This window comes from Triturus cristatus, chromosome 1_2 (genome assembly GCF_964204655.1).
Source record: "Triturus cristatus chromosome 1_2, aTriCri1.1, whole genome shotgun sequence".
Taxonomy (NCBI): domain Eukaryota; kingdom Metazoa; phylum Chordata; class Amphibia; order Caudata; family Salamandridae; genus Triturus; species Triturus cristatus.
In genome coordinates, this window is record NC_140580.1 from 136,830,825 (window position 1) to 136,856,485 (window position 25,661).

General features: G+C 43.2%; 1 protein-coding gene across 1 annotated transcript in view; it reads right to left on the bottom strand.

Annotated features, from left to right (window-relative positions):
* The window catches only part of TRUB1 (TruB pseudouridine synthase family member 1), a 250,782-nt gene that overhangs the window by 193,005 nt on the left and 32,116 nt on the right, over nucleotides 1–25,661 (bottom strand). Inside the window, exon 2 of the mRNA XM_085603278.1 lies at nucleotides 4,733–4,828. Coding sequence (XP_085459404.1) covers nucleotides 4,733–4,828 — 96 coding nt within the window. The remainder of the gene's footprint in view (nucleotides 1–4,732; nucleotides 4,829–25,661) is intronic.

Here is a 25,661-nt window from a genome sequence, read left to right on the forward strand (position 1 = left end):
AGACCAGTAGTAGGTTTTTTGAGTGAGAGAGGAATTCGATTATTCGGTTATACTGGTTATGAATCAGAGTGCAACTATTTTAGGTTCTCAGATGATTACGGTGAAGGAGTTATTGGAGTCCTTAGGTTCTGTGATAAATCTAGAGACATCAGTTTTGGTTTCAACTCAGAGTTTGGAGTTTTTAGGCTCTGAGGTGGACACAGTGAAAATGTAGTTTTTATTACCAGAAAAGAAAAATCAAGAAAATAAGACCGAAGTAACATCAGTTCTGAAGAAAGAAGAAAATGTTGAGGGATTTGGCCCGGGTGATGGGTCTTTTGTCGTCATCGATTCAAGCAGTGTTCCTGGGGCCTTTACATTGCATAGTATTACAACATTTGAAGACTTCAGGTCTTGCAAAAGGATTATGGTATTGGGATTATGTGGTTAAGTCAGAAAAGGCAAGAGAGGAATTGGTATGGTAGTTGGAGAATTTGGAGGCCTGGAATGGTCGAGCAATTTTGGGAAAAAAGCTAGAGTTTGTTTTGGAGGCAGATGCAAGCAATTATGGATGAGGTGCAATGTGTTCAGAACAGGAGATAGGTGGTGTTTGGAGTATGAAGGAACGGAAGGAGCATATAAACTGTTTAGAGATGAAGGCAGGAAACTGCATTGCAGAGTTTGAGATCACAGGTCAAGGGAGCTTCGGGCCTCTTGAAAATGGACAATGTTACAGCAGTAACTTATAGAAACAAATTGGGAGGCAGCAGATCAAAGAACTAGTCGAATGTAGTGAAGAAAATATGGGGATTTTGTTTGGAACACAAAATTGGCTTGCAGGCCGAGTGCTTAACAGGGAAACAAAATGCAGTAGCAGACAGGAATTCAAGGAATATACTAGATTACAGCGATTAGAAGCTAGAAGAGGGAATTTTCCAGAAGCTTCAGGTTTGTCTGGGACCGTTTGAGGTAGGTCTGTTTGCTGCCAGGGTTGCTCATCAGTTAAAGGATTATATCAGTTAGAAACCAGACTGAGAGGCCATGGCAGTAAATGCGTTCACACAAGATTGGAAGGAGATGAGGGGTTATGTGTTCTCTAAATTTGCTTTAATTCAAAGACTGTTGATTCAGGTGGGAAGGCAGGTTTGTTAGGTAGTGTTAGTAACTCCTTTTTAGACTTCAAGGGTGGGTCTCATCAATGACAGAGCTGGTGATAGAGATCCCATATTTAATGAGAGCTTGCAAAGGGTTACTGAAAAGAGAAGAAGGAAAACAGCATCCGCTGGTAGAGATGGGTTCGCTCAACCTATTAGTCTGGAAATATCAGGAAATCACAAAGATTCACAGATCTTTTAGGAGCAGCTTCAGAATTGCTCAAGGAGTCTTGGGCTCCAGGAACACAGAAGAGATATAAGATCCCGTGGAGGCTGATGAGGTAATGGTAGCGATTTTTTAGCAGACTTATTTCAGAAAGGCTTTTCATACAGAATGATAAATTGCTACAGATCAGCTTTTGAAACTGGTTACTCTTTGGTACAGGATTTTGTCAATTGGCAAGGGTCCTTTAGTTTGCAGAGTGATGAAAGGAATATGGTTGAAGAGACCTCCTAAGGCACGATATCATTCTGTTTGGAATATAGAGTTGTTTTTCTAATTATCGGAGGCGGGCAGGAAATAAGTATCTGGCTTTCATTTAAGAGGGTCTCAGATATTAGAGCTCTAGATATTAGTGGGCGATTTTATCAACCACAAGGAGTTCTGACTATGTCAGAGTCTGTTCTTTTATCCAAGGTTGGATGCTTGTCCTAAGTTCCGTATAGTTAGGAGTCTTGAAGAGTAGGAATCTAGAGTTATGGAGAATAGGAGCGATGGAGTGGATTAGTTGTTGATTTCATATGCGAGACCATTCAGGAGTGTCTCGACAGCAACAATAGCCAGATTGGTGAGGACCGCGAGGAAGGAGGAGTGTGCGAATTTAACTCAATATGCAGCACGCTCGATTAGGGGTGCTATGGCTACTAACATTTACACAAACAGTGAAAGACATTTTAAAAGCAACAGACTGGTCAAATGCAGAGGTGTGTAGGAAATTTTACTTCAATCCAAATAAGTATGTTTCAGATGGTGTTGAAAGACTTTGAACATGCATAATGCTAATATCCAGTCTTGACATAAAAACAACTTGAATTGATAAACACTTAGAGGTGTTGGGTTTTTTCACTTTATAACAAACAATGAAGGATGCCAAGAATACCAAATGTAGTTTTGTACGATTGAGGAGTACAGGTTTTAATAATAATTTGTTGGAATTTTGCAGAGAATTAGGAACTGGATTTGGTCATGAACAAAAGAAGAAAGTTGTTTTAAGAAGAATACAACAAAAAAGGAAGAAGATGGCAGCCTGGAGGCTTTTATGGGACTATGGAGTTCTATTTCTATTGTTTGATGATTGGTGTTCTTTTCAGAGGTTCTTTGTAATGTTGCTCCTCAGAAGTGGTAAGTAAAAAGATAAGGCATAAGGCTAGCCTCCTAGTCTTTAAAAAAATCACGATTCTCTATGCAGTAAAACCTATGAGAATTGATATTCTTCTTAAAATTTATAATTTTTGTATGTTTTTGTAATATATGTATTTTATTGTTTGGTTTTTACCCTGTTTGTATGCATCTTTCATGGTTTGTATGCAGAGTAAAGATTTTCTTGTTTTGACTAATATTAGTTTTAGCAACATAAGGTTGATATTTATCAGTAGGTTTTTCCTGCATTCAACTGATGTTGTATAGTTTTCACTACCAAGAAAAAATAATTCTGTTTGGTTCTAGTGCCGTTCAAACATGCCCCGTACTTTTGTTTGTGTGCCTATCACAACCATGGCTCCAACTTTCTTGGGTTCCTGCTGGTATTTAGCGATGAAGGCACTTGTCAAATCTTTGTTTAAGGTCATTGACACACACCATCCGAGTTTCTGGTATGCTCTGCCAATAAGTGACTGTATATTTGAAATATTGGCTTTCATGGCCTTGATTCTGCACATCAAGCCACCTGTCATACTAGAAACTGTTCCGATGTCCTGGATGGTGGATCTCACTGTGGGTTGAACAATGTTGTGTCTCATCTGGAACCGAAGCAGCCCTACCTAATATTGTTAATGTTTAAAATTTCTGAGATGCCACAATATAATTTCTGGCATTAATTTTCCATATGCAGTACAACGGAGAAGAAATGGTCTGATCACATGCTCAGTGGAATGAGAACTCCTAATATACACTTACAGCGGAGAGTGTCTTTTGAAGTGTGGTTTCCCCATGGTTTGTGTTAACTTGTACTTCTCTCTTTGAGTTCCCACGGCGATGTAGGGGGCTGGAAACTTCAGGCCCTTCAGAGTATAAATGAATCCATCACATACTTGCCAATAGACCTGATTAAGGTGGGAGATTCCAGATTTGGAAAGCCAAAAGTGACTTTCATTTAGCTTTCTCCTGCCTGAAATTGCCACCCATTTCAATGCAAGTTAACCAGGAAAGAAATTCCTCCTGATTATATTTTTTAAAAATCTCCTTCTTTCTGTTTTCCCATTGCTGGAATGTCTTCCATCATCTTAATTTTCAATGGACTTTGCAGTGGTCACTGACCCCACATGCACAGTCCTATATCTGATATTATATGTGGAGAAGTGTGGCTCACTGGTTAGAGAAGGCATACCCTGAAGCAGAGGTCAGACCCGGAACCAGGGTTCAATTCCCGACGCGGCAGGGTCTGAGCCCAAGTGTCCACGGACTCGATAATTCTCACTTCGGTGCCTACTCAAATCATGGGTTCACACTCTGCAACTCTGGGCAATAGCTTGCTTAATCTCCACAACGGCCCCCCCGCGGCGGGATGCCTGGCTTTCACCTTGGGGATGCCCAGTACGGGTTATCTCACAGGGAAAAACCAGGACGGGTTCCCAATGCAAGCGCCAAGATGCCCAAGGGTAAGTTGAGCGCTATATAAGCACTAATAATAATAATAATAATAATAATAATTATACATGAACAGACATATATGTGTCTGTGGGTTCCTAAATTGGAGTCTGCAAGGTCTGAAAATAGTTTTAAGCCAAGGACTGATGGCAGCCACTTTAAGTGAAAAGAACAAAAACTGCTACATTCACAAAGGTCATTATTTCTTTTTTTGAAAGGGGAATGATTTTAGTGGATTGTCATGTGGATATCTCTAAGGAACAGATCAGTTAAACTATCTTCAATACTTCAGAACATTCAGAGTTGAAAGGTAGGAGCAGATCAATTATGGTCAACGCAGGAAGGAGCTCTGATGTGGGTTCCTAAATTTTCGTCATGAAAAATGTTCCATAAATTCATAAGGAATGATTGAGAACTGTTCAATTTAACCCCTTCGGTGCCCGCCCCTTTCCCCGCCCTGTGCCGGCCGTTACATTAGCGGGCGGGGTTTGTGACGAGCTTGACTCGTCATGGGCACAGCGCCACCGCGGCCCATGACGAGTCCAGCTCGTCACGGGCACCGAAGAGGTTAACCACAAACTAAATCGAACGGCACGTTACTTCACATTGATTATTGTGCAGCTATGAACAAACAGAATTGAACAAAAAGTACTTTTTAGCATAACACAAGAGTTTATTCACATGCAAATTTACTTTTGCTCAGACGTGCTTGAAAACCTTCTTAATGTGAAAAAGAAGTCAAACTTGTCAGGAATTCACAAACATAAAAATTTGCAAGAATAAAATAATTCACCCAGTACTCCAGATGCAGCACTATCCAGAGTGCCTCCATGTCCCATCTTCAGCTTCTGCTGCTTTCGTTTCATTCCCCGATGTTCAATACCAGCTTCTAATGAAAAAATAGCATTAAAGCAGGTCAGCAAAACAAACCAATAAAAACGTGTAAGGCAAAGTATCTGCACAGGACCATCAAACTGCGATGTACAGGTAAAAGGCTGGCCCACTCAAATGGTGAGCTGGGTCTTTGGGATTAGAGAGTAATTTTGTATTAGAAAGTTGGACATTTTCTGCTTTTTCAATCAATTATAAATAAGTGAAATCAGAGTATGTGAACTGCAATCAGGAAAGCAAGAGAAAATAAAAGTTGCCTAATTCTCCTGAGACAGATGATAGCTAGAATAGGTTTCTAGGCTCAAACAGCAGAGCTCACCACTTAGGTTGCCGATAGCCTAAAGTTTCAGACGTCACACCAATTGTACAGGCTCTAGCTTCCCATAGCAGCGGGGATGTAATAATATCTTTATTAAAATGGATGATGAATCGAAATTAGCCAAAGAATAACAATCGCAGCAGAAATTGCCTTCTGGAACCAACCAAATGCAGTTAGGCTTCCAAACTCACAGTGGATTACCATTCAGATATCTACGTCAAGCAAATAAAGGTGCCAGTGGTGGGAGTGGGGATTCTGTTAAGAATTAACTATGCCAATGTGTAACCTAGCTCTTACCACAGGAGCTAATCAGCAGACCCAAAATATGGCGATTATATTTCTTTTCAATCTACGAAAATGTGATCAAGTTTCTGAGGCTAACCAAGGGTTTAACTGCAACAAAACAACCCCCCCCCCCCCCCCCAAGGGGACTCAGTGTAATGCCCACTGCATTGCTCACAGGGTATTTAATGGCAATTATGATTAAATCCACTGATACATCCCCTCTTGCTCCCTTCGTTTGGCTATACTTGTTCTCCAGGAACACAGAAGAGACATAGAAGTGCATGGAGTGTCTGATTAAGTTGGTGAGGGGCAAGAGACTTGGATCCCGTGGAGGCTGATGAGGTAATGGAGCAGGTCTGTGTGGGATTTCATTCTACAGACATAAGCTGGCATAAGCTGCTTGTTGACATTTGATAGATTTCCAATCATGGGACCCTTCATAGAACTCTCAAGGCCCACCTCTTTTAATAGGAGTCTTTCGTTCCCCTTTGTGGTCCTTCTTTTTTTTCTTTCTTTAGTACAGACAATATGCAGCTTACTGCTAAGTGAGGAATGTACAACAGGGTACAATAGAACTCCTAGTGAAGTGATGGCAGGGATGTATTTTATTCCTGAATGACTTATGAGCCAAAAGGCCCAAACACTGAAATCACAAAACAAGTCCTTGGCACACGTAATAGATGAACAGTTGTTACAATAATGAAAATTATATGGAGGTCGACACCGGTAGTTCCATGAAAGCTGTTTTATGTAAGAGGTATTCGTGAAAAGAACAACGCCAGCCGACACATGTTTCGTCAACAGGTCACTGCCCGTGACTCTTCAGGACTGGAAACAATATAATGTAACAATCATAATACGAAAAATAACAATGTAAATATGTACGTGATGTTCATCAGTGAAAATAGTGAGGTGACATAACACGACACCCAACTAAAAGTGGAAACCCTAAACAAACTGTTCTAGGAGAAATGGGGAAAAAAATAGCTAGTATATTACGGTGCTGCAGTAAAAAACATGACAGAAATGGAGATTGAAAGGGAAAATACCCTAGAGGAGAAAAAGTCTACATAATGGGTAAAACACGCATGTTGAGCATCAAACGAGATGACTACAACAAGAAAGCGAAACCGCTAGAGTTGAGTTGGCGAAGTGACAAAATAGTGCATGCGCGCGCGTTTGAGTGACATATCGTGTACAACAGGAGTACAAAAAATATGATATTGAGAGCAAAACAAATGTTCCGACCTGTTGACGAAACACGTGTCAGCTGGCGTTGTTCTTTTCACGAATACCTCTTACATAAACCAGCTTTCATGGAACTACCGGTGTCGACCACCATATAATTTTCATTATTGTAACAACTGTTCATCTATTACGTGTGCCCAGGACTTGTTTTGTAACAACGCAAAATTCTCTCTTCTGAAAAGTCCTAAGCAGACATTAACATCCATGGCACTCCTTTAGGATCCATATAAGCCCCTAGTAAGTGGTACCCCTGGTACCCATAGCCTTGGAACTAAAGAAGGTCCCTAATGGGCTGCACCCCAAATTGTGCCACCCTAAGGGACCCTCACCAAGCTCATGCAAGCTTCCTTTGTAGTCTGCATGTTTTAGTGCACAGAAAGCTGAAGAGTCGACATGGTGCACATCCCTGTGTGCCATGCCTGTCAGCACTACATGCGGTATAGGTAATCACCCCCACGGGAGGCATCACAGCACTAAGGCAGGGCGCACTATAACCATGTGAGGCTATATCTGCAGGAGAGGTTATGCACCGGTGATATCCAAGTTCACCATTAGGTAATACCAGTGCACAGGGAAGCCATACAAGTACATGGACTGGACATTACGACTTCCCCAGCTGCATGATGGTTTCACTGTACCCCAAGGTACTTGGACCAAACACCTTGTCTTAATAAACCCACACTGATGCCAGTGTTGGATTTATTACGAAATGCACCCAGAGGTGCACCCTTAGAGGTGCCCCCTGAAAACCTACAGACTAATAGTGTGTTGACTGACTGGTCTCGACCAGCCAGCCACCCTAGACAAGTTTCTCAACTCCTGAGGTGCAGGCCTTTGCTCTTGGAGGTCAGAAACTGAGGCTGCTCTGGGTGTTCACACCTCCTCCAAGCAAAATGGGCATTCAAGGCCAGGAAGCTACAAAGGCCCTGCCACCTTTGTTAACGCGACCATGGGCCTCTCCGGATTGTGGAGGCACACACCCCCCTGTCCGGACCCCCCGTTTTGGCAGAAAGAAAGGTGAAAAAATGTGTAAGATTAGGAGGTGTGCCCACATTCAGCCAGCACCATCGCTAGGGCGGGTCAGCTGACGTGGACTCCACTTTTCAGATTCCTCCATGTTGTTTTGGACGAAATAAAATTCTAGGGTCAGGGTTATGCCCACCTCCCACAGGAAGTAGTCATATAGAGGTTTTAGACACCCTAAAGGTAGGTAGCCCATTAGCTACTACCCGTCACTCCACATAAACATATTTAAATTGAGTTTTTAGGTGCCACCCCTGAACCCAAGAATTCGACGGATCAACAGAAGAAGGACCAAGAAGAGCTACGCATCGTGAGAAATGTGCGATACCCGAGGGCATGATGGACGGCTTGGCAGTTCGGGCTGGACTGTTCCCATGAGGCACAGGGTCAGACTGATTTGCATATGGCCATGTCTGAACTGGGGTGGTGGAATGAGCTAAAGAATGATGATGGATTAAACCCAGATCAGTTGACTGGGGGTGAGTGTTTGATTTGCTCAAACGCTCCGTCCATCATCCCCTTTGGTATCGCCTCGTGAAAACTGCAGCAGAACTTTGGATTGTGGCCCAAAACCCTTGCGTCCTTAGCCCTCTCTCACAAACCGCAACTGATTGACTCGAGCTGGAGAACTACCAAAGCCTTTGGTAGCTTCCCAGCACTTTGGAAACCACCAACCTTCCCTTGAGTACAGGAGCTACTCCCCTGCAGTCCGCAGGCACCAACAAGCAGGGTCGAGTCCACCGCCTTGCAGCTCCCCAGCCCAACAGACACCACAGATGACCAGGAGATAGCACTCATGCTCTGGAATGTCAGTTCTGTCTCGCCACCCACCGAGTGTGAAGACACCAGGACCAACCAGAGACGGGCAGCACCAAGCCCCCAGGATACCAGATGCCCTGCAACAAACACAATGAGAGTCTAGTCTGGATTCTCACTGCACCAGGACCAACCAGCCGTCAAGGGACATCAGCATCACTGAGACCTACTTCGAGAGTGGCACGCAAGTTTTGATTTTTCCCCTGCCCGCTGGTTGTCCCTGACCATGAGGTGCATCTTTGCGCACCAGCCCAGCCGACATAACCTTTTCTGCACCCTATTCGCCCGACTCCGGTCCCGACAAACCAGCTGTGCCCCCATGCTCCAAGACCCCTGGCAACCTTAGCCCCCATTTGGGAGCCCTCAGACTTGTCCGCAAGTCCCCCCATGCAGCCTGTAGTGCACCAGCTACCAGCCTCACCTGCACCCTGCTCCCGGTGGAAACCGGACGGTTCCCGAAGGACTTCTGGTAGTACTTTGGACCTTGGCCCACTACAACTCCGAACGCTCATGGTGAACCCCTGAAAACAGACTGTACCTACCTCTATAAATCTTTGACTTTTACTTCCATAGGACTGCATTCAGCATTAAAGCGCACATGTTTGAAGGTTTGCCTGTGAATATTGCTATCGAAAACTGTACTTACCTATGAACGAAGTTATTGGTTTTAAAACACATATAAATATTTTTTCTACTTTGGACTCAGATTTATTCTATGAGCGTGTGCCTCATTATTGCCTCTGCGAGTACAACAATTGCTTAGCACTACCCTCTGATAAGCCTAACTGCTTGCCCGCACTAGCACAAAAGAGATCAGTATTATCTACCTTTGCCTCTATAAACCAACTGGGGACCCACTGGAGACTCTGCAAAGTGTACTTCGTTTTAGTACACTGTATGGAGAGCCAGCTTTCTACAGTATGTGAGTGGGTATTTTGGCGAGTGAGTGAGTGGGTGTGTGTGTGTGTGAGATTCTGTGGATGATGTCATGAGTGATGTCACTGACCATGTCTTGAGTGATGCAATATGAGCGGTCACAAGCAGTGCATTGCATGGGCTTAAGTTATAGTTAGCTCAGGTAACTATAACTGCTGAATTTCTATGGTTCTGTACGTATGAAATCTGAGCCTAACTATTATGTTTCTGTAACCTTTAGTTTTTTCTGTGAATTTTGAAGATAAGGTTTTTTTAAATCTATTTGCTTAATATAATGCCCCTGAAATCTTTGATGTTTTCTGTGAGTTTCTAAGGTTTAAAAAAAAAGAAAATCATAACTGTAGCCTTTGATAGTGGGTGTGTGAGCACCTCTATGGGTCTGTAAGTGTGTGTCTGAGTGGATGTGAGTGTGTCGGTGGCAACGTGAGTGGATCTGTGAATCAGTGTGTGAGTTGCAGGTGGGTCTGTGAGTGGTTGTGTCAGTGGCTGTGTGTGTGTGTCTGAATGGCTTTGTGAGTGGGTCTGTGGGTGGGTGTTTGAGTGGCTGCATGGGTCTGCGTGTGTGTGAGTGGTGGTATGGGGTTTGGGCATTTGAATACTTAAAAGGGAGAATCAAGCACGCTGCTCTTACAAGTGCACATCAATAACAAAACCACTTGTCACAGTCACCCAAGTTCAGATTGCACTTCTATAGATTATCGATGCATTCACTTCATATTGAAGATTTCAGATTATTTTTTAAATGTAGAATATTAGAGGAAACGGATTGTCTTTGCATTCACCAACCCAAGAAGTTAGGAACGTTTGCACTATACTCACATGGAGCTTCACCTGTGGCACCTGCTATATTTATATATGCAAGTGCTTCCCGTCGAGGTTTAATTGATCAGAAATGAGAATTAAGGCCATAATGGAGCCTCATTTTTTCAAAGAGAAATCTACAGTTGTGCCAAAAACATGTGTACCCAACTGCAGTACTTTCCACAAGCAAATTAGTATATGCTTTCCCATTGTGTAAATGCCTGATGTATATTGTACACTATAGCTGCACAATGGACCACCTATTTACGTATTTCTCTATGTCTGTCCTTGCCATTTGTTTCAGTGGGTTAATAACTGTATATTTTTTTCTTAGTCACAAATTCATAGCGAAATATCGCAGCTCGTATGTTCCGGCTTCGATGAAAATCGCGAAGATAGCGTACTTTGGAAAAAATGTAAAACACATATATACACATATTGGAATTAATGTTTGAGAACAGTAGTTTACTAATAGAGTGTTTGAACTTGTATTTCTGTAATACATTTTATTGTAAAGCACTTTAATTGTATTAGCGGTGCCGTTGGTTTTTCGCAATGGCGTCGGCATTTGCGAAGATCATGTGATCAAAAGGAAGTTCCCACCCATTTCTACCTTCTTGAATCCTCCAATTCATCTTTGGATCATTCTTAGGAGCTGCCCTGTACAACTAGTGCAGACCTTGGTTTAAGGCATTTTAAAATCTTTTTTAAAATCTAAATTGGCAACAGCAGGAAGAGAGGAGCAGGAGCTGCCAAAACAATCATAAAAAAGAGAAGTAGACACAGCAACATCATCAAGACAATGACTGAGTGAGTGACTATGTGAGTGCCTGCATGGGTGAGAGAGTATGTGTGTAAGTGGCTATATAGGGAAATGACTGAGTGTCTGAGTGCTTGAATGAGTGAGTGATTAGGTGAGTGTCTATATAAGTGAGTGACTGGGTATGTTTGTGGCTGTAGTGGTGAGTGACTGGATGGGAGTGGGTTTTTGAGTGAGTGTCTGCATGAGTGAGTGACTGTCTATCAGTTGCTATTTGAGTCCCCGGGACCCCCAACCCCTGCAACCGAGGAGGAGTTGCACGGGGCCCAGGTGGGACTGGGCCCCCGAAAATGAAGCAGATCAGCCGGGGGTGGCTCCCCGAGCTGTACCCTCACCTGAGGGTCCGGGTGGGACTGGGCCTCGGTGGGGAAGGCGGCGCGGAGCGCCATAAAGATAATCGTGGCTCACCCCGGCACGGCGGGAGAGCCGCTGCTTCCATATGCAAGCCTACCCATAATACCTTGCAGGCCAGGACCGGCCTGCAGTGTCAAACCAGCGTGTTCTTTGCTGGTGGTGGCCCCAGAAGGACGGGGTCACCGCCAGTGAAGGTGCTGGTGGAGCTGCTGGAGAGGCGCAGTCTCCCCCCCGCACGAAGAGAAAAGTCCCACCCTAAGTGTCTTGGGGATTTGAAAGAATAATCCCTCAATGGCTCAGACAGCATTTAACTACTTCTGGGCTGGAACTTTGGAATTGAAAAGTGCATCATGGAATGAAGGGCTGAGTTGGGTATGTCTGGAGAAGGGCATCCCCTGGAGGTGAAGAGATGTATTTGCACCAGAAATGCATTTACTAATGGCTATTTCTTTTAGAATGACTAAAGTTCATGTTTTAAATGTGAAGTACATGTGAGGTGATGTCATAAGAAAAGTTGGGTTATGTCGCCAGACATTCCTCCTAGGGTGTCTGGCTGTATATGCGTAATCCTATGATTTTATCTGTGATGCCTTTAGGGGCTGCAATTGCAATATATTCTAGTTATCCACAAATGTGATGAGTACTGTCATTCTAATGTGTGCGTAAACATGTATTCTTGCTGCTGTGCTTAGGTGAAGAACCCAGACTGCTACCCTTAAGATATAGAGGAGCATACTTTATGGTCAGTAGGACATGCTCAGTCAGGGTTATATGTCCCCAAGGCAGGGTTACCTATTTTAAATGCTTGTTGAGATATTGGTGGGGGGTAGGCACCACTGGGATTGTGCTAGTGCGCCAGGCCCTCGCCCCAGGTTATGTTCAACCAACTGCATTGGGGGCAAGATGATGTGCATACATGGGAGTGGTGGTACTAGACCCCACCCCCCTGCGGGAGGGGTGGAGATGTTATGCAATGTCACAAAGTAATTCCAACAACTTATGTATATTTGTAAATTGGCGCATAGTATTGGAGTAGTGTGTGTGTTTATTAAATGTACTCTTACTTTTATAAAGCAATGTACAGACTGGACAATCAATTTGGTTGCGCCTGCATCATTGAGTGTGTTTATATTGGTGAGAGAGTGGGTGTGTCACTGGTTCTGTAATTGAGAGAGCAGTTGTCTGAGTGGCTGTATAGGCGAGTGACTGGCTGTTTGAGTAAATGATGGGGTGTGTTAGTGCCTGCATGACTTAGTATATGTTAAAGTGTCTATATGGGTGACTGAGTGCCTTTATGAGTAGGTGACAGACTATGTGAGTGCCTCTATGGATGAGTGAGTCATTGTGTAACTGACTGTATAGGTGAGACACTGTGTGTTAGTGCCTATGAGTTAGTGATTGGGTGGGAGAGTGTGCATGTATAAGTGAGAGACTGGGTGTGTTAGTGGCTGTAGGGATGAAAGAGTGGATAGGTAAGTATGTCTAAGTCAGTCACTGGTTATGTAAATAGCGGTATATATGATTGAATGGAGGTGTAAGAGACTGTTTCAGTCGGTAAATGGTAGTATGAGAAGTTGTGTGGTGTGGGTGAGTAACTAATTAAGTGTACTTATATGGGTGAGTGAATGTGTGTGTAAGTACGTCTAAGACTAAGTCAGTGGCTATGTCAGTGTATCAGTGGCTGTATTATTGTGTGTAAGGGTGTACTAGTGTATGCAATATTGAAAATGTATGGCACTAGCTATATAAGAAACGGACTGGCTGTGTTAGTAGCTGTTTAGATAAGTAACAAAATGTATGCATCACTGTTTACAGAAGTGAGTGGATATCTTTCTAGCTGTATTGGAGAGTGATTGGCTGTAACAGTAGTTACATAGGAAAATGACTGAGTACGTTAGTGATTGCATGCATGGCTGACTGGTTGTTTAAGGTATTCAATAGGTGACTGAGTGCACGTTTTATTGACTGTATAGGAAGTAACTAAATGTGTGAATATCTGTATGAGTAAGTAAAATCAAGTAATAGTAGTAGAAGTACTCGTAAGTAAGATGGTGTGTTTTTACCTGTAACAGTGAGTTAGTGGGTAAGTGGTAGAATGGATGAGGGACTACGTGTATGAATTGTGTAATCAGTGTATGTGTGAGCGGCTGTACAAGACCCTACCTTAGTGTATAGTTTTATAGTGTAAATTTGTTGAACCACACTGAAAGTTTTTATATTACAAAATATGCAAAACAAAATGATGGCAAACTTTGGCAAGAGCACTTCATGTTTAAAAACACTCTCCATGGGTATCTCTAAGCAACATTTCTGTGGTAGAAGTAGTGTTTTAAGACATCTAAAGACATTCAACTGCAGCCGCTATTAAATAAAGAACATAAATATATGTTAGTATTTCATCTTCAAAATTACATAAACATTACAATACACATTGGTTATACTGTAACAGTATCACAAAATAGTAACCATTTCATTTACTGTGTTCAGCTTTCATACTGCCTCACCATAAACGATGATCTAAATGAAGGCATCATCCTTGAACAGTGGGGAAAAACACTATGAATAAGTGACACTATAAAATTGCAATCACTACAATTCCTTAAAAAGTTACTACAGTAATCTAAACAAAACTATCTTAAAAATATTTTTTAGATAATTATATCTGCCACAACACTACAAATAAATATAAAGCACTTTAAGTTTGGAGATCCTTTTGAAAACATCACCCATTGTAGGACAAATGAAGTCTAAAATGCTGATGGGCCATATAGACAAAATCCCGTACAGTCGTTTTTTTTATACAAATAGTACGTAGAAGTTTGGTTGATGAAAAAGGGGGCCATTTGTTTTTGTTTCAAAGACAGTTTTTAATTTCAACTTAAGGTTGCTGTAATTGGATTCAGTTTCAGACTTTCATTATAGAGAGTAGAATTTAGATGTGGTATTAACTCCTTTCTGGAAGATAAAAGAACTCTTGAATTTTGAAGAACTCTTTAAAGACATAACCCCCAATAGGCCGAATAATTTCTAAAACACTGATGAACCTTGTAGAAGAAACGCAGTACACCACATTTGAATCCAGAATTCTTCCTTGGAACTTTGGTTGAAGAAAGGAAAGAGAAGAGTTTGGTAGTTTGAATGAAAGTTTTGGTTTGTAATTAAGGTTGACGGAATTGCATTCAGTCTATCCAGTTTCACTCTTTAAATAGACAGTGTAGTGTCCAGAGGTTGTATTAATTCCTTTGTGAAGATAATAGCCAAATTAGTAAAAGTTCTTCCCAAAATTGATACTTGTCCAACTTTAAAGTTTGCAATTTGAGTTTCCAATTTTGAACCATCTGCTCTGCATCGTTGTAGCATCTCTATAAGATATTTTCCAGTTGTTCCTAGAACCAACATAGACCTAACATCTGATCTGCAAGACATATTTTAGTTAGCTTTCTTCAACAATTTGTCACAAGGCACAGTTCTCGAATCTGGTAATGTTAAATAGAGAAAACAATCAATTTATTTGAGTGGTAGATGAATCTTCACAATCATGGTTCCATGTGTAACTCTGGCTCAATAAATCATCAATATTTACATCTTGTTCTAAAACTCCAAACAGAACCATAATAAATTATTGTGCGTCTTGTTGAGTGTTGAGTGTAAATATTACTGATCCGCTACATATATTTTAGTGATCTTGAATGCCTGAAGCAGAATGTATCACAGTTCTGTCAGTCAGTAAACACTGCAGCAAATGATACAGTGCAGAACACAAACTTGTATCTGGTATTTGTTGAATTTGGTTCAGTAGATGTGAAACACTGCATTGATACCATTTGAATAGCAGTTGACACCTGAAGTGTTTTCCATCTGGTAACCTACAATGTCGCTGTCATTTTCCAGGTTTTTTTTCTTAACAGCTTCTGGATTGTCCTTGCCTCCTTCCTTTGTTTCATCATCTGTTTTTGTAATCTTGTGTTTTGAACAGATAATGAGTTTCTCATAAACAGGGTATTGGCCTAAATGAGGAGTGTACACACTCCTTAACTGACTATACTCTTTACACAGCTTGCATCTGCACTAACTTTCTTATCATCGAAATAAAATAAAAAATAAAAAAAAGAGAGGACCATGTTCTAACTCAAGACAGTGCTACATATGACATTCCTTCTTTAAAGACCGAACTATCAATATTAACAAAAGCTGAATCTACACTTAAACCTTGTGATTTATGGAGTGTTACAGCATACGCGAGAGAGAGTTGGAACTGTTGATGCCGTACCTACAAGTCTTTCACTAGCAAAAACGTACAACACATCGGCCAATCTGCTGGACGCTGTCAAGCTGATCAAATTTTATGGGCGTGTATTCAACCTCATCTCTAGTTGGAAAATTAATTAAATCAATATTTTTATCCATTTCACCATTTACTAATCCTTCTTCAACATTTAAATAACCCCGCAAAATTACTTGGCTGTTCTTACATATGCATAAACGCTTTTCTAATCCTGCAGTCCTGGATACAGACTTCTCTAAAGACTATTCTTGCTTGTAGATTTTCAGCAAGTACTTTTGTCACTCCCTGATGTTCCATCCTAACGATCGCTGTAATTTCGAAAATCTCTTCTTTCTCCAGTTTTAGAAATTGTTTTTTGAAGTTGCAGCACTCGAAGTGTAGGCATTAAATAGACTATGGATTTCTGTTCTTCAATAAAATTGTAAATTAGTTCTGCTGCTGTAATGTTAGATGGAAATAGTTTGATTAGTCGAATTTCTAAAGCACATTTTCAAAACAGTTAAGCACCGTTTGAATTGCTGGTAAACAGTCCAGCAGATCCATGATTGGGAGCAGGACATCATCCGCAAAGAGGGGGGATCTTATGTTCGTCCGTACCGAACATTACTCCTTGCATGTCTGGGTGTACCCTAATCCGTTCCGCTAACGGCTCTATGCATAGGGCAAAGGGCAGGGGTGATAGCGGACAGCCCTGCCTTGTTTCCCGCGATAGACATAAGGAGTCCTAGGCTACTCCGTTTACCAGGACTCGGACCTTGGAGATTGGTAGTTGGCCCGCAACATACCTATAAAGGTTTAGTTGAACCCGAATCGCCCCAACGGCCTACTTGGGAAGGACCAGTCAAGCTGGTCGAAGGCCTTTTCCACGTCCAACGAGAGGAGGGCCGCCGGGATGCCCTTTTTCTGTACTTTCTCTATAATGTGTGCTATTCTCTGTAGGATATCGTGGGTCTGTCGACCCTTAATAATTCCTGATTGGTCTGGATCATTCAGTGTTGGCAGTACGTTTTCTAGGTGGCTGGCCAGTATTTTAGAGTAGAACTTGGCGTCTAGATGTAAAAGTGCTATAGGCCAGTATGGGGCGCATGCTTTAGGGTCTTTCCCCGGTTTAGGAATAATGGTGACAAGAGCCTCCCCCATGGAAGCTGTTACCCGCTGCGTGGTCGCTATGTCGTTAAAAAGGTTCACCAGGCGAGGAGCCAGCTCAGGCGCAAATGTATGATAGAATTGAGCATTTAGCCCGTCTGGGCCTGGGGCCTTCTGCAGTTTGAGCACCTCGATCGCCCTCTGAACCTCCTCACTGGAGATGGGTCTACTAAATAACTCATTAGTAGTGGGCGAGAGCTGCGGGAGTTTAAGATCCTCAAGGTATCCCATCTGGTCCTGGGCCTCTAGCGACTCAGCGGTATAAAGGGTGCGATAAACTTCCCCGAAGGCGTTTGCTTTCCTCTCCTCGCTAAAGTGGGAGACGCCAGCGTCATCCACTATTTGACATTCTTTTTCCTGTTTTGCTCTGAGCTGAGGCGCCAGCAGAGTACCCATTTTGTTTCCCCTTTTGTAACTCCAGGCCTGTAGGCGTAGGATAGTTTTTTCCGCTCTGTTGGCGTTCATAGCCTTTACCGGCGTGACTTTCCGTAGGGTCTGGGCTGATGGACTATCTTTGTGTATTTTTTCAGCTTTCTGTAGTTCCCCCTCTAGAAGAAGTCTCTCCCCCCTCAGTTGGTGTTTAAGCGTGGTGGCCAAGGCCAACCTTGGAGAGGTGTGGTGCAGCGGCCAGGGCAGCTGACTTCGGAGCACAGGGTTCATGGTTCAAACCCTGGCTCCGGCGGCAGCTCAGCTCAACACCATGTGACTCTGGGCAATAGCTCACTTAATTTCCATGACGGCCCCCAGCGCCTTGAGACCCGTAAGGGTGCGTAGTTCACGCTTTACAAATGCGGATTTATTATTTATTTTTTAATTTTTTATTTATAATGCATTTACCCCTTATGAGTGCCTTGAACGCGTCCCAATCATTCGCATGGGATTTGAGTGCGGGGACGTTTGTGTTGAAATACTCTGATTGCTTTTTTCAGTTCGTCCCAGAGTTCCCTACTAAGGAAATTGGGGAAGTACCATCTAGCATGTTTCGAGCGAGGGGCCGGCCAGTCTAAGATCACCTCCATGGGGGCGTGGTCTGAGAGGCTAATCGGGTGGAACTGGGTCCCCGAGACTGTGTAAAGAAGTGATTGACAAATAACGGCATGATCAATTCTAGAATAGGTTCTAAGGGAGTGGGAGAAAAAGGAATAAATGATGTGTCATGGGGTGAAAGTCCCTCCACGCATCCAGCAAACCCAGACGCTGAAGAGAAGCTTTAAGCAGCTTGCTGAAGACCCCTCCTGCTGACCAGTGCGGGTGTGTCGTGTCTAATGCCGGGTCCCATATTAAATTGAAGTCCCCCCATTAGAATTATGTCTACCGTGGCAAAACCCTCTAGTGTCGATACAAATGCCCAGAGGAAGTCTAGTTGCCCTGTATTATGCGCATAGACAATGGCAATTGTACATGGCCTTCCCCTTAGTTCCTCTCTAACCATCAGGAATCGCCCTGCTTTGTCTGCCTTAGTGGCGTAGAGGTGAAAGGGCACCGAGGTGTGAAAAAGGAGGGCCACTCCGTTCTGCTTCATTGAGGCGCGAAAGATTTGTGGGTAGGCTTTATGCTTCAGACGCTGCTCTTCGCTTTTTCTTAGATGAGTTTCCTGCAGGGCTGCTATCTTGATAGGATGGTCTACTAAAACTTTCCATAGACTTTGCCTCCTTTTGGGGGAGTTAAATCCTCTAACATTCCAAGGCATACAGTTAACCGTCATTCATCAATGTGTAACCACCACCCCAGCACAAAAAAGACCGACATTGGTGCGCAGGACTAAAATGAGAGGACTGCAAATGTTCAACGCCTCCCTGCGAATCATCCGTTGTTTTCTTGCCACCTCATTTTGCGTCTGCCAGGGGCCCACACCGCATGGTTCCCCCGGTTTTTCTACTCTTTTGTCCCTAGAGGATGAAGCCTGGCTCGGGGGAGGGGGGCATCCTGAGACCCAGCAGGTCTGCAGCTTCCGCTGACACCATGCTGTGGAGGTGCTTGTTGTCCATCATGAAAGCTAAGCCAAAGGGGTAGGTCCAACAATATTTTATTTGGCATTCTCCTAGGACCTCTGTGACCAGCAAAAACTGCTGTCATCAGCCTAGCGTGGCTTGGGCTGCAGCCTTTAAAAGTGAGCATGTCGTATTTTAGAACGTTTTCTTGTTGTTGCTTTCTGGAGGACCAGTTCTTTCACTTTGAAGGAGCCGAATTTCGTTAAAAAGTGTCTGGGCCTCCTGTTGTCTCCTTGCAGCTGTGGCCCTACTCTATGGACCCTTTCCAGCTGCACCACTGGGCTTCCTTCTCCCAGACCGTGGAGAAGAGACCCACCATGACGCCTCAAAGTCTGGACCTTCACAGCCCTCTTCCAGGCCCCTAACCCTTATATTGTCTCTCCAGGAGTGGTTTTCGAGATCTTCATATTTGAGTACCATGGCCCACAGCTGGTTATGTGAGTCGGTGGTTTTCTCCGCTCTAAATGCGTCAAATGAGGCCCCTATGTCTGCTTTGATGTCGTCTCGGAGCTCCTTTTGCAGTCTCGCAACACCACCATCAGGTCCTCACGTGTGAGCGCCATGTCTTCTCTAGACTGCACATCTCCCTTCTTGTCCACCCCTGGGCCCGCCGGGGTGAAGTAGCTGGAAACCCTGGTAGTTTGAGTCTTCTTTGGTGGCATAGGGATTAGGGCATGAGGTCAGCCCAGGGCCTCTCTGCAGTCCGCCGGGCTTGGGTCTATGTGGCGCTCTCCAGCAGGGGGCCTCGCTCTCTGCGCCAGTGCGCTGGGCCGGTGAGTTCAGGGAGATCCCGCTAGGCCACCCATAGGGTTCGCCGCCCTGGACAGGCATGAGTCTGATGGAGCACTCATCGGGGGTCCTCCACGTTCTGCACCACAGCGTGAGAGGGCTAAGATCAAGGGGCTGTCACCAATCTGCTTAGGGGGCTCAACACATTGCCAGCACTCCCTGCTGTTCACAGGACTCCCCCAAGCCCACAGGAGTTGCACGTAGGCTGCTTCCCTCAATCTGCCGTCTCACATCCCGAGTTCTTTACATGTGGCATCAGCTTCAGCCCTTCGCCCAATGCTAAGAATAGTGCCTTGCCGATGCCATCTTGAAGTCAGGCATTAATGGTAGGAGTCCGGCGGTCAATACAGCAGGCTCCAGGGCCTCCCAGCCATCGGGCACCCGCTACCCTGGGTAAATCCAGCGGAGCGTCGCTCCCGGTCAGCCATCTCCGAACTCCTCACCTGACAGCCGGTGCGGTGGCCGGACTCCTCCTTGCGGCATCTCAAGGGGGCGGGACACCCCTGCTGGCCCAGCAGACCTGGGTCACGGCTCAGTTTCACCGCCGCCGACCTCCTCTGACCGGGCAGAAGTAGCCCTGCAGATTGTAGATCGTGGGCTGCACTCGATCCCCCTCCTTTAGTCCAGGCGCGAGCGCCGACCGCAGCTTCTGCTACATGGCTCGGGGAACGCAGCCATCTTCATTCGTTCTCTGCGTTGGAGGCTTCTCCGACTCAGGGCTCCGCCGGTGACCTCCAGGCAGCAAAATTGAAACACGGGAGCCCCCGTGGAGCCTCGTAACTAGGTCTCCTCTTGGTCCTAATTTGGTGGCATAACAAGCGCTGTACCAGCCCACTGCTCGGGGCCTGGAGCAGAGCCATGATGGTTGGCCACGCCCCCTTGCTAAAGCACATTTTCCATCATTTGTTAGAACTTCTATTCTAATTTCCTTAAGAATATTTCCATAATCCTCATCATATGCTTGCCGCATATTTTTCACTAGTTCCTTCTATACAAAGGGTAACCAAATATTTACATTGCCAATACTCCCCCAAGAATTTCTTGCTTCATTATGGACAAGTGTTTTGAAATCAGGTTGTCCTTTTAAGAGGGTAAGTTGCAGCAGGTCACCAAATACAAATCAAATGTTTTTCTTCCACAGAGTACATCGTAGTTTGTTCTTAAAATCTGCTGCATTCTTAAAAGTGTATGAAGGCCAGCATTAAGTTCAATACCATGCTCAGCTCATCAATGATTAAAAGCTTCAGTTTCTTCAATACTCTTGATACCTCGTGGCAAGCTTCATCAGATAATTTCTGGTATTCCAGTTTATAGTCATGTTCAACAGGGTGCATTAGCAGTTGATGTAAAGTAATTCCTTTAATGTTATGTGCAGCTAATCCTGTTGGTGCTGTTACTACACATGACAAATTTGATTATGTTGTTTTCTGTAGATAACCGGTGAGAACTTTAATTAGAAAGCTTTTTCTAGAGGCAGCTTGACCACTGATGTAGAATAGTATTGATTTAAATGAAGAACATTTACATTGTTTCTTCTTGTGGAGAAATACATGCTCTATTTTATCTTGAACTGTGTTAAAAACCAAAAATCTGTTCAGTTCTAGTAACTGTTCAAAATGGACAGATTCCACTCTTGCTTCGAACATTGCAGTCTCTACCTCATTCATAGCAATAGCTGCTTCGTTTTAAATAATTGGTTGTTCAAGAGTATCTTGAGTGAGTGATCCAGAACTTTGGCTGCTTTGTGAAATCTCCTCGGCTATCCTCAGCAGCAATGCTTTCTTCCTCTTCAATCTCATCTTTCAACCTTTGCAAGTAGGTTGGAAAGACTGAACACTCAATGCGGTCTTTCATGGCGTTGAAAGAGTCTTCATAACAGTCATAGTGTCCAAGTAAATCTGATTCAGCACACCATGGCTTGAACTGCAAAAGTGACAAGTAGAAAAACTCTCTTCTCTCCGGAGTTTGCCAACTAAGCTTTCGGTGGTTTATTAGATTTCCTTTCTAGTGTCTCACCAAACAACCATCACATCCAAGAACTGCATATCTTCCTTCTTCTATGTTTTCAGTTACAGTACTTCTTTAAGTGAAGTATTGAAGTACTTCATACAGACATGTTTTGAAGATGTTGACTCCTTCTTCGGTAGTATGTATCCAAGATATTAGTTTTCAGAATGTGTCTACCTTCTGGATCAAATTCTGCAAGATAACATTTCTTGGAAAGACTTTAGTACTTCATTTCAACTGCTTGCAAGGCCTATCAATCAATCAAGTGGCTTGAAAAGCGGGACTACTCACCTGTCTCAAGGCGAGGGGGGGGATGGGGGGGAGGCTGCAGATCTGTCGCAAGGCACTGTGATCCAGTTGAAGAGCCGGGTCTTGAGGTCCTTCCTGAATTTTAGTCTTACCGACACTTCCTCTAAACACTTCATAGCATACAGCCCAAATCTCCTGGTTCCTCTTTAAGTTTGTCTCTGCCAACCGAAACCCCGATAGAGGCCTTACACCTTTCCAGGACCAATGCTGTTCACTGGATATAGGTCTTAAACAACAAATATCAAACTACCCAGAGCTCACCTGCTGCATTTCAGACCAGTGCCCCCGATCACACCGACATGAGGGCGGAGACGGGCTGTTGGAAAATAAAAGCACGCATGGCACGATGTAGGAGAAATCAATAAAAAAAAAATCGTACTTACAAGAAAGACTAAGTAACACGTACCATGTAACAACCGAAGTAATGGGGCCAGTAGTCATGGGAGGATACAAATGAAGACAGGGCTGTACTTAGAAGGGACTAACAAGCCTATTTACGAATCAGAAGCCAACATTTACGAAGGACAATGACCAATATGGGCGGGGCTTCCATTCCATACTCCACTACAGCAGATCGACAGAGCAGCGCATGCGCGCTGGATCAGGCTCGACCTAAAAAATTATAGATGATGTGAAAATAAAGTTGTGGATATCTAAATTACAAAGTAAATGGTTGGAGTTCAGGCATGCAATGGAGTCTTACACCAAGCCTCCCTGGACCTCTGTCTGCATAGTCCTGATACTGATTTAGTTTCACACTTTAGCTAGCTATTGTGCGTTTCCAATCGAAATGATCCAGGCCAAATATATTCAAGAGACTGAGAATCCAAATTCGTAATGACGAAGCTAGGCAGCAGGAAGATCTAAATACAATCGCTAGAAGTGTTATGTAGCCAGTCCAGCCATGTTAATAGCCATCATAATTCAAGATGTTGCCTATTGGGAGGACTGAAATTAGCAGATCCTCGGACTAGCAGAGACTGTACAAGTGCCATACACCTTTCTCCGAAACCTACATGACATCTTATCACCAGGTGCTTTTGTCAGTGATTGGTGTAGGAACACTATAACAAACTTACTTGAAGAACTACATTCCTATTCTTAAACATATGATAATGACCCTCATCTCACTACAAATAAAATTGTAGTGCTACATATTTCCAATGACATTATGATTGCGTTTCTGAGCAATCAGTGTGAAGACTCCACCATACTGATTGGGAAAGTGAACCAATATTTATTGCAAAATTTCCTTGCATCACACCATCAGCAAAATACCAATCTGACATAGACACTTCTTTCAATAATAACCAGAAATACAGAAATCTGACCACTTGTGTTTTTTCTAAATACAAAATACTATTCTCCTATGTTTTTGAGTGAATATACTGAACAGGGGTTTGTGGTGTGGAATAAAACAATTGCTTTACTGGACGTGTGTGGAACTGAAGGATGCAATCTTCAGGGAATACATACTATTTTTCTTGTATGTTACTGTCTTAAAGATTGTATGCTTGTAAATGACAGTTCACCAAACAACATGTTTTGGTTTTGTAGATATTAGAGAATTGTTAATTCCCTTTTTTTCTAGACAAAATTGCTCAACTCTCAAAATTGGATATGGAACAGTGTGTTAATTAGAGGTGAAATTAATGCTTTGATTGCTAATGGTTCATTTAAGAAGCTAACTGATGAGCCTAAAGGAACATGCATTTGGAATTGGCACAAAAATGAACCAATTTGAGTAATTCTCAACCCCAGCTGCTGCAATCCATGCTGCTCCCTTGCCGCACCACACAACACAAAGAGAGCGTTATCTTGATTTTCCTGCAGGTTTTATGCACTTACCCACACTCGCTGCACCCACACTGACAGTACCCAACATCATACTCTCACACACTCACACAGTCCTGCAACCACCCATACAACAGTCCAAACTTGCATGCATGTATGCCCCTAAACATCCTCTCACTAACCAAACATGCCACGGAGATCTGGGACCTGCTGCAGGACAATGCCGTAGACCTACTTTTCCCTCACAGAAACCTGGCTGACCCGGGATCTGCACCTGACATCACCACAGCCAGGCAAGACAGACTTCACATGCACAGAGGTGAAAAATATCATCATTCAGAAGCTCATCAGCTGCACCACTTCCACAGACACATCTTCCTCCATCATCAACAGGGCTCGACAAACCCGCTCCTATTTGCGAGGGAGAATTGATGAGGACGAGCTATTTTTAGGTCCTACTCGCCCTTTCTGGCGAGTAGGAAGACAAACTAACTTTTGTCCTCTGTCTTTAAAAACGGAGCAAAAGTGACAAGATAACAAGATTTAAAGGCATTTTTATTGTTCACAAAGGGAATGAGCAATAAAGATGCCTTTAAATCTTGTTATCTTGACACTTTTGCTCCGTTTTCAGAGACAGAGGTGAAATAGGTTGCAGTGAGGTCGAGGGGATTTTCCAAGGGACTAGACCTGCAGGACTAGTACCATTTTTCGAGCCCTGATCAAACATCGGTTATTCAAGCTACACCTCACAGTCAACTTCAGCCTAAGTGGCACTGATCTACATACCACCAGGATCGAGCACCAACTTCACTAACAGCATCACAGACTTTGTCGTAACACTCGCCCTCAATGCTAGCAATTACATCCTACCCTCAGACAAGGAGTTTGTCAAAACTGTCATACTCAGTGAACTGTTCAGAGGCCTTCTTTTGGTCCGGGCTAACATTTAGAAGTTTTACATGCACTTTGCAGTGAATTACTTGTGAAACAACTTATAAGGACATCTACACTAAAAAATATATTTTTTACGTAATCTTAACATTATGGCCAATATGCTCAATTACGGTAGGTGATTTTAGTTCTCAACCAGCCAGATTCAAGGATCAATCATTTGTCGTATTTTGAACAAGGGCTGTATTTATTTTTAAAATAAATGTATGTGTAGGCTTTATGTAATCTCAATATGTATGCTACTATGTTTAACATGTTAATCAACCATTTATTATCGCCTGAATTTAAGGGTTCAATTTACTCAATCATTGCACGAGCTTATCAGTCTCTGACCAGCCATATTTTAGGTGCAGTTCTTTACAGATTATATATATATATATATATATATATATTCACTGAAAAAACCATAGGTTTCACACACGTTATAGTTAGGAATTAGCATTTAAAAACCTTGCAAATTCACTGAAAAAACCATAGGTTTCACACATGTTATAGTTAGCGGAAATTTTACTGATAAAAAACCAGTGAAATTCCCCCGTTATAGTTAGTGCAGGCAACTATAACTCACGCGACCGCAATCCTCTGCTGATGCTAATACTGTATTTAGACACTTATTTGCCCATGTCTTCTTCCATACATTTTTAGCTATACATATATTACAAATATTTTTTTTTCATAAAGACACATATGTCATCAGCAGAAGATTGCGGTCGCGTGAGTTATAGTTGCCTGCACTAACTATAACGGGGGAATTTCACTGGTTTTTTATCAGTAAAATTTCCGCTAACTATAACATGTGTGAAACCTATGGTTTTTTCAGTGAATTTGCAAGGTTTTTTAAATGCTAATTCCTAACTATAACGTGTGTGAAACCTATGGTTTTTTCAGTGAATTTGTACGGTTTTTTAAATGCTAAGTTACTTTACGCCATTCGTGGAGTGCGCACCCACTTAACGC